Source organism: Petromyzon marinus, unplaced genomic scaffold (genome assembly GCF_048934315.1).
Source record: "Petromyzon marinus isolate PM22_M1 ecotype Great Lakes invasive population unplaced genomic scaffold, UKy_Petmar_22M1.pri1.0 PM_Scaffold_103, whole genome shotgun sequence".
Taxonomy (NCBI): Eukaryota; Metazoa; Chordata; class Hyperoartia; order Petromyzontiformes; family Petromyzontidae; genus Petromyzon; species Petromyzon marinus.
The window spans coordinates 135868-148367 of NW_027423062.1; the positions used below are offsets into that span (position 1 = coordinate 135868).

Below are 12500 nucleotides of genomic sequence, written 5' to 3' on the forward strand. Positions count from 1 at the left end.
ACCCATTACACCACCTACTCACCCTCTACCACCTACTCACCACTACTCCACACCCTACTCACCACCTACTCACCACCCTACTCACCACCTACTCACCACCTACTCACCACCTACTCACCACCTACTCACCCACCTACTCCCACCTACTCACCACCTACTCACCACCTACTCACCACCTACTCACCACCTACTCACCACCTACTCACCACCTACTCACCACCTACTCACCACCTACTCACCACCTACTCACCACCTCCTCACCACCTACTCGCCCACTACTCACCACCTACTCACCACCTACTCACCACCTACTCACCACCTACTCACCACCTACTCACCACCTACTCACCACCTACTCACCACCTACTCACCACCTACTCACCACCTACTCACCCCCTACTCACCACCTACTCACCACCTACTCACCACCTACTCACCACCTACTCACCACCTACTCACCACCTACTCACCACCTACTCACCCCCTACTCACCACCTACTCACCACCTACTCACCACCTACTCACCCACTACTCACCACCTACTCACCCACTACTCACCACCTACTCACCCCCTACTCACCACCTACTCACCACCTACTCACCACCTCCTCACCCTCTACTCACCACCTACTCACCACCTACTCACCACCTACTCACCACCTACTCACCACCTCCTCACCACCTACTCGCCCACTACTCACCACCTACTCACCACCTACTCACCACCTACTCACCACCTACTCACCCACTACTCACCACCTACTCACCACCTACTCACCACCCTACTCACCACCTACTCACCACCTACTCACCACCTACTCACCACCTACTCACCCACCTACTCGCCCACTACTCACCACCTACTCACCACCTACTCACCACCTACTCACCACCTACTCACCACCAACTCACCACCTACTCACCACCTACTCACTACCTACTCACCACCTACTCACCACCTACTCACCACCTACTCACCACCTACTCACCACCTACTCACCCACTACTCGCCCACTACTCACCACCTACTCACCACCTACTCACCACCTACTCACCCCCTACTCACCACCTACTCACCACCTACTCACCACCTACTCACCACTCACCTACTCACCACCTACTCACCCCCTACTCACCACCTCCTCACCACCTACTCACCACCAACTCACCACCTACTCACCACCTACTCACCACCTACTCACCACCTACTCACCACCTACTCACCACCCTACTCACCACCTACTCACCACCTACTCACCCCCTACTCACCACCTACTCACCACCTACTCACCACCTACTCACCCACTACTCGCCCACTACTCACCACCTACTCACCACCTACTCACCACCTACTCACCACCTACTCACCACCTACTCACCACCTACTCACCACCTACTCACCCCCTACTCACCACCTACTCACCACCTACTCACCACCTACTCACCCCCTACTCACCACCTACTCACCACCTACTCACCACCTACTCACCACCTACTCACCACCTACTCACCACCTACTCACCACCTACTCACCACCTGCTCACCTGCTGTGAGTGACCAGGAGGCCTGCAGGCTTCAGGTAGAAGTCGCTGATTCTGTCAGCCACGATCTGTGGGTGCACCACGTGGTGAGGTGTAGACACACTCGCCTGTCTGATAACCTGCAGATAGACACACACACATAGACACACACACACACATAGACACACACATAGACACACACACATAGACACACACACATAGACACACTCGCCTGTCTGATAACCTGCAGATAGACACACACACATAGACACACACACACATAGACACACACATAGACACACACACATAGACACACACACATAGACACACACACATAGACACACACATAGACACACACACACATAGACACACACACATAGACACACTCGCCTGTCTGATAACCTGCAGATAGACACACACACATAGACACACACACACATAGACACACACACACACATAGACACACACATAGACACACTCGCCTGTCTGATAACCTGCAGATAGACACACACACATAGACACACACACACATAGACACACACACACACATAGACACACACACATAGACATACATAGACACACACACACATAGACACACACACACATAGACACACACATAGACACACACACATAGACACACTCGCCTGTCTGATAACCTGCAGATAGACACACACACATAGACATACATAGACACACACATAGACACACTCGCCTGTCTGATAACCTGCAGATAGACACACACACATAGACACACACATAGACACACACATAGACACACACACATAGACACACTCGCCTGTCTGATAACCTGCAGATAGACACACACACATAGACACACACACACATAGACACACACACATAGACACACACACATAGACACACACACATAGACACACACACACATAGACACACACACACATAGACACACACATAGACACACACATAGACACACACACACATAGACACACTCGCCTGTCTGATAACCTGCAGATAGACACACACACACATAGACATACATAGACACATAGACACACACATAGACACATAGACAAATAGACACACTCGCCTGTCTGATAACCTGCAGATAGACACACACACATAGACACACTCGCCTGTCTGATAACCTGCAGATAGACGCACACACATAGACACACACATAGACACACACATAGACACACACACATAGACACACTCGCCTGTCTGATAACCTGCAGATAGACACACACACATAGACACACATAGACACACACACATAGACACACACACATAGACACACACACATAGACACACACACACATAGACACACACACACATAGACACACACATAGACACACACATAGACACACACACACATAGACACACTCGCCTGTCTGATAACCTGCAGATAGACACACACACACATAGACATACATAGACACATAGACACACACATAGACACATAGACAAATAGACACACTCGCCTGTCTGATAACCTGCAGATAGACACACACACATAGACACACACACACATAGACACACACACATAGACACACACACACATAGACACACACACATAGACATACATAGAGACACACACACATAGACACACTCGCCTGTCTGATAACCTGCAGATAGACACACACACATAGACATACATAGACACATAGACACACACATAGACACACACACATAGACACACACATAGACATACACATAGACACACTCGCCTGTCTGATAACCTGCAGATAGACACATAGACATACATAGACACATAGACACACACATAGACACACACACATAGACACACTCGCCTGTCTGATAACCTGCAGATAGACACACACACATAGACACACACACACATAGACACACACACACACATAGACACACACACATAGACATACATAGACACACACACACATAGACACACACACACATAGACACACACACACATAGACACACACACATAGACACACTCGCCTGTCTGATAACCTGCAGATAGACACACACACATAGACATACATAGACACATAGACACACACATAGACACATAGACAAATAGACACACTCGCCTGTCTGATAACCTGCAGATAGACACACACACATAGACACACACACACATAGACACACACATAGACATACACATAGACACACACATAGACACACACACATAGACACACACACATAGACACACACACATAGACACACACACATAGACACACACACATAGACACACTCGCCTGTCTGATAACCTGCAGATAGACACACACATAGACACACACACATAGACACACACACATAGACACACACACATAGACACACACATAGACACACACACACATAGACACACTCGCCTGTCTGATAACCTGCAGATAGACACACACACATAGACACACACACACATAGACACACACATAGACACATAGACAAATAGACACACTCGCCTGTCTGATAACCTGCAGATAGACACACACACATAGACACACACACATAGACACACACATAGACATACACATAGACACACACATAGACACACACACATAGACACACACACATAGACACACACACACACACATAGACACACACACATAGACACACTCGCCTGTCTGATAACCTGCAGATAGACACACACATAGACACACACACATAGACACACACACATAGACACACACATAGACACACACATAGACACACACATAGACACACTCGCCTGTCTGATAACCTGCAGATAGACACACACACATAGACACACATAGACACATAGACACACACATAGACACAGACAAATAGACACACTCGCCTGTCTGATAACCTGCAGATAGACACACACACATAGACATACACATAGACACACTCGCCTGTCTGATAACCTGCAGATAGACACACACACATAGACACACACACACATAGACACACACATAGACACACACATAGACACACACATAGACACACTCGCCTGTCTGATAACCTGCAGATAGACACACACACATAGACATACATAGACACACACATAGACACAGACAAATAGACACACTCGCCTGTCTGATAACCTGCAGATAGACACACACACATAGACATACACATAGACACACTCGCCTGTCTGATAACCTGCAGATAGACACACACACATAGACACACACATAGACACACACACACATAGACACACACACATAGACATACATAGAGACACACACACATAGACACACTCGCCTGTCTGATAACCTGCAGATAGACACACACACATAGACATACATAGACACATAGACACACACATAGACACATAGACAAATAGACACACTCGCCTGTCTGATAACCTGCAGATAGACACACACACATAGACATACACATAGACACACTCGCCTGTCTGATAACCTGCAGATAGACACACACACATAGACACACACATAGACACATAGACAAATAGACACACTCGCCTGTCTGATAACCTGCAGATAGACACACACACACATAGACATACACATAGACACACTCGCCTGTCTGATAACCTGCAGATAGACACACACATAGACACACACACATAGACACACACACATAGACACACACATAGACACACACATAGACACACACACATAGACACACTCGCCTGTCTGATAACCTGCAGATAGACGCACACACATAGACACACATAGACACATAGACACACACATAGACACATAGACAAATAGACACACTCGCCTGTCTGATAACCTGCAGATAGACACACACACATAGACATACACATAGACACACTCGCCTGTCTGATAACCTGCAGATAGACACACACACATAGACACACACATAGACACATAGACAAATAGACACACTCGCCTGTCTGATAACCTGCAGATAGACACACACACACATAGACATACACATAGACACACTCGCCTGTCTGATAACCTGCAGATAGACACACACATAGACACACACACACATAGACACACACATAGACACACACACATAGACACACACATAGACACACACACATAGACACACACATAGACACACACACATAGACACACACACATAGACACACACACACACATAGACACACACATAGACATACACATAGACACACACACATAGACACACTCGCCTGTCTGATAACCTGCAGATAGACACACACACATAGACACACACATAGACACACTCGCCTGTCTGATAACCTGCAGATAGACACATAGACATACATAGACACATAGACACACACATAGACACACACACATAGACACACTCGCCTGTCTGATAACCTGCAGATAGACACACACATAGACACACACATAGACACACACACACATAGACACACTCGCCTGTCTGATAACCTGCAGATAGACACACACACATAGACACACACACACATAGACACACACATAGACACACACACATAGACACACACACATAGACACACACACATAGACACACACATAGACACACACACACATAGACACACACACATAGACACACACACATAGACACACACACATAGACACACTCGCCTGTCTGATAACCTGCAGATAGACACACACACATAGACACACACATAGACACACACACATAGACATACATAGACACACACACACATAGACACACACACACATAGACACACACACATAGACACACACACATAGACACACTCGCCTGTCTGATAACCTGCAGATAGACACACACACATAGACACACACATAGATACACACATAGACACACACACATAGACACACACACATAGACACACACACACATAGACACACACATAGACACGCTCGCCTGTCTGATAATCTGCAGATAGACACACACACACATAGACACACACACACACATAGACACACATAGACACACTCGCCTGTCTGATAACCTGCAGACAGACACACACACATAGACACACGCATAGACACACACATAGACACACACACATAGACACACACACATAGACACACACACACATAGACACACACATAGACACACTCGCCTGTCTGATAATCTGCAGATAGACACACACACATAGACACACACACATAGACACACATAGACACACTCGCCTGTCTGATAACCTGCAGATAGACACACACATAGACACACACATAGACACAAACATAGACATACACACAGACATAGACACACTCGCCTGTCTGATAACCTGCAGATAGACACACACACATAGACACACACACATAGAAACACACACATAGACATACATAGACACACATACACACACATAGACACACACACATAGACACACACATAGACACACTCGCCTGTCTGATAATCTGCAGATAGACACACACACACATAGACACACACACACACATAGACACACATAGACACACTCGCCTGTCTGATAACCTGCAGATAGACACACACATAGACACACACACATAGACACAAACATAGACATACACACAGACATAGACACACTCGCCTGTTTGATAACCTGCAGATAGACACACACACATAGACACACACACATAGAAACACACACATAGACATACATAGACACACATACACACACACATAGACACACACACATAGACACACACACACATAGACACACTCGCCTGTCTGATAACCTGCAGATAGACACACACATAGACACACACACACATAGACATACACATAGACACACTCGCCTGTCTGATAACCTGCAGACAGACACACACACATAGACACACACATAGACACACACATAGACACACACACATAGACACACACACATAGACACACACACACATAGACACACACATAGACACACTCGCCTGTCTGATAATCTGCAGATAGACACACACACACATAGACACACACACACACATAGACACACATAGACACACTCGCCTGTCTGATAACCTGCAGATAGACACACACATAGACACACACACATAGACACAAACATAGACATACACACAGACATAGACACACTCGCCTGTCTGATAACCTGCAGATAGACACACACACATAGACATACATAGACACACACATAGACACACACATAGACACACACACATAGACACACACACACATAGACACACACATAGACACACTCGCCTGTCTGATAATCTGCAGATAGACACACACACACATAGACACACACACACACATAGACACACATAGACACACTCGCCTGTCTGATAACCTGCAGACAGACACACACACGTAGACACACACATAGACACACACACATAGACACACATATAGACACACACACATAGACACACACATAGACACACTCGCCTGTCTGATATCCTGCAGATAGACACACACACATAGACATACATAGACACACTCACACAGAGACACACACATAGACATACATAGACACACACATAGACACACACACATAGACATACATAGACACACACACAGAGACACACACACACATAGACACACACACATAGACATACACATAGACACACACATAGACACACACACATAGACACACACACATAGACACACACACATAGACATATTCACACACACATAGACACACACACACATAGACACACACACACATAGACACACTCGCCTGTCTGATAACCTGCACACACGTAGACACACACATAGACACACACACATAGACACACATATAGACACACACACATAGACACACACATAGACACACTCGCCTGTCTGATAACCTGCAGATAGACACACACACATAGACACACACACATAGACACACATAGACACACACATAGACATACATAGAGACACACACACATAGACATACACACACACACATAGACACACACACACACACATAGACATACTCGCCTGTCTGATAACCTGCAGATAGACACACACATAGACACACACACATAGACAGACACACACACATAGACACACACACACACATAGACACACTCGCCAGTCTGATAACCTGCAGATAGACACACACACATAGACACACACACATAGACACACACATAGACACACACACACATAGACACACACATAGACACACACATAGACACACTCGCCTGTCTGATAACCTGCAGACACACAAACATAGACACACACGTAGATACACACATAGACACACACACATAGACAACAACAACATCCGCCATTCGCCACTAAGTGGCGGTGACGTCACCACGACGCTTGTGCCAGGCTATGTGCACCCTGAGGCCACGTGAGGTGTCAAACGCCCGCTGGCAGGAGGTCACGGGGCAGACCCAGGTGCCACGGGTCGACTGACTGAGATGACTGGCTGATGCACCACCTACTGTGCCCCCTACTGTGCCAACCTGCTGTGCTTTAGCCACCCGGCGCTCCGCTCGTTGTTCTGAGCGTCGCTCCTCCGCCCTCCGTTGTTGTTGGAGGGCGACTGCCTCCAACTGCCCAGTAGCATCCTTCACGAGCCTCCTCCACAGAGGCCGATCTTGACACCGCTGGTACCAGTCATCGGCAAGTCCACTCAGCTCCACGTCCTCCTGTACCACATCACTCCATCTCTTCTCTAGCCCGTGCCGCGCCCGCTTAGCCCCCTCAATCCGGCCAAACAAAAGCTGTTTCGGCATGCGGTGGCTGGGCATGCGGGCTACATGACTCAGCCATCGCAGCCTTGCCTGCCGGAGGAGCTCACCGATGGGACTTTGCCCAGATCTTTCAAGGATTTGTGAGCTCCTCACACAATCCAGCCTGGTTAAACCCAAGATGGATCGTAGGCAGGCCAGCCTAAGCGACGCTCACAACAACGAGTGGAGCGCCGGGTGGCTAAAGCACAGCAGGTTGGCACAGTAGGGGGCACAGGTGGTGCATCAGCCAGTCATCTCAGTCAGTCGACCCGTGGCACCTGGGTCTGCCCCGTGACCTCCTGCCAGCGGGCGTTCGACACTTCACGTGGCCTCAGGGTGCACATAGCCTGGCACAAGCGTCGTGGTGACGTCACCGCCACTTAGTGGCGAATGGCGGTTGTTGTTGTGTCTATCTGCGTGTGTGTGTGTGTCTAAGTGTGTGTGTCTATCTGCGTGTGTGTCTAATTGTGTGTGTCTATCTGCGTGTGTGTGTGTCTAAGTGTGTGTGTCTATCTGCGTGTGTGTGTGTGTCAATGTGTGTGTGTGTGTCTATCTGCGTGTGTGTGTGTGTGTCTAAGTGTGTGTGTCTATCTGCGTGTGTGTGTCTAAGTGTGTGTGTCTATCTGCGTGTGTGTGTGTGTCAATGTGTGTGTGTCTATCTGCGTGTGTGTGTGTGTGTGTCTAAGTGTGTGTGTCTACGTGTGGTGGTTACCTGCAGGCTGGGATTTCTCTGTTCAAAGTCTCCCCAACTCACGACCCACATCTGGTCGTGAGCTGTGTCGTAGTGCAGACTGACGGGAACGGGATCTGTCGCTATGAACTGTAAAGAGACACAGACACAATATTATTACTATAGATATACTACACTATACACTACACTATACACTACACTATACACTACACTATACACTACTATACACTACACTACTATACACTACACTATACACTAGACTACTATACACTACACTATACACTACTATACACTACACTATACACTACTATACACTACACTACTATACACTACACTATACACTACACTACTATACACTACACTACTATACACTACACTATACACTACACTACTATACACTACACTATACAACACTACTATACACTACACTATACACTACTATACACTACACTACTATACACTACACTATACACTACACACTACACTACTATACACTACACTATACACTACACTATACACTACACTATACACTACACTACTATACACTACTATACACTACACTATACACTACTATACACTAAACTACTATACACTACTATACACTACACTATACACTACTATACACTACACTACTATACACTACACTATACACTAGACTACTATACACTACACTATACACTACTATACACTACACTATACACTACTATACACTACACTATACACTACTATACACTACACTACTATACACTACACTATACACTACACTACTATACACTACACTACTATACACTACACTATACACTACACTACTATACACTACTATACACTACACTACTATACACTACTATACACTACACTACTATACACTACACTATACACTACACTACTATACACTACACTACTATACACTACACTACTATACACTACACTACTATACACTACACTACTATACACTACACTAATATACATTACACTATACACTACTATACACTACACTATACACTACACTACCATACACTACACTATACACTACACTACTATACATTACACTAAAATACACTACACTATACACTACACTACTATACACTACACTATACACTACACTGCTATACACTACACTACTATACACTACACCACTATACACTACACTACTATACACTACACTATACACTACTATACACTACACTACTATACACTACACTAATATACACTACACTACCATACACTACACTATACACTACTATACACTACACTAATATACATTACACTATACACTACTATACACTACACTATACACTACACTATACACTACACTACTATACACTACACTATACACTACACTGTACACTACAATACTATACACTACACTACACTATACATACACATAGACACACACAGACACACACACAGACAGACACACACAGACAGACACACACACACAGACAGACACACACAGACACACAAACACACACACAGACACACACACAGCACAACAACCGCCATTCCGCCATTTGCCACTAAGTGGCGGTGACGTCACCACGACGCTTGTGCCAGGCTATGTGCACCTTGAGGCCACGTGGAGTGTCGAACGCCCGCTGGCAGGAGGTCACGGGGCAGACCCATGTGCCACGGGTCGACTGACTGAGATGACTGGCTGATGCACCACCTGTGCCCCCTACTGCGCCAATCTGCTGTGCTTTAGCCACCCAGCGCTCCGCTCGTTGTTGTGAGCGTCGCTCCTCCGCCCTCCGTTGTTGTTGGAGGGCGACAACCTCCAACTGCCCAGTAGCGTCCTTCACGAGCCTCCTCCACAGAGGCCGATCATGACACCGCTGGGACCAGTCATAGGCAAGTCCACTCAGCTCCACGTCCTCCTGTACCACATCACTCCATCTCTTCTCTAGCCCGTGCCGCGCCCGTTTAGCCCCCTCGATCCGGCCGAACAAAAGCTGTTTCGGCATGCGGTGGCTGGGCATGCGGGCTACATGACCCAGCCATCGCAGCCTTGCCCGCCAGAGGAGCTCACCGATGGGACCTTGCCCAGATCTTTCAAGGATTTGTGAGCTCCTCAAACAATCCAGTCTGGTTAAACCCAGGATGGATCGTAGGCAGGCCAGTCTAAATGTTTCTAACCGGCAAAGATGTTCCATTAGGGGGGTCTGCGTTTCGCAAGCGTAGAGAAGGGAGGGAATGACAGTGGCCGAGAAGACCTGAAGCTTAGTGCGGAGCGACAGACCAGGTAGCTTCCACACAGCGTTACGCAACCGATGAAAAGATATTGCCGCTCGACTGATTCGGAGTGAGACCTCTGCTGTTAAACTGGAGCCAGTCATAAGCACACTGCCCACGTATGGGGAACTCTCCACTCTTTCCACAACAGCCCCATCACCGATTGGGAGTTGTGGGGGTGGAGTGTCCGATGGTACAAAATACCCAGGCAGGTGCTTAGTTTTGGTGGGGCTGATGGTAAGGCCCCACCTCTTAGTGGCACGCTCCAGTCTCAGCAGCAGCGTCTCCAACTCCTCCTCTGACTGAGCAGCTATTACCAAATCATCAGCATACATAACGTGGTTGAGCAATAGGGAGCCATCCCTTGACCGCACCCGGGCATCGATTAGCCTCCCATTAAATCTGTACCATATGGAGATTCCCCCGGTACAGCTATTGAAGGCTTCACGAACTACGTGGTCAAAATAGATGTTAAATAATGTGGGAGCCAGAGGACATCCCTGTCGCACCCCAAGGTGTACAGGGAATGGCTCTGACTCCCGGCCACGTAGTTTTACCCGGGCCCGCTCACCATCA

At 47.1% G+C, this 12500-nt stretch overlaps 1 protein-coding gene across 2 annotated transcripts in view; it reads right to left on the reverse strand.

Moving 5' to 3' along the window:
- Positions 1-12500, reverse strand: part of LOC116938286 (uncharacterized) — a 118198-nt gene that overhangs the window by 18009 nt on the left and 87689 nt on the right. For both annotated transcript variants that reach the window (XM_076063357.1, XM_076063356.1), the window contains exons 10-11: positions 9717-9824; positions 1545-1660 (exon numbers count right to left, since the gene is read on the reverse strand). In XM_076063357.1, the coding sequence (XP_075919472.1) occupies positions 1545-1660; positions 9717-9824 (224 nt within the window). The remainder of the gene's footprint in view (positions 1-1544; positions 1661-9716; positions 9825-12500) is intronic.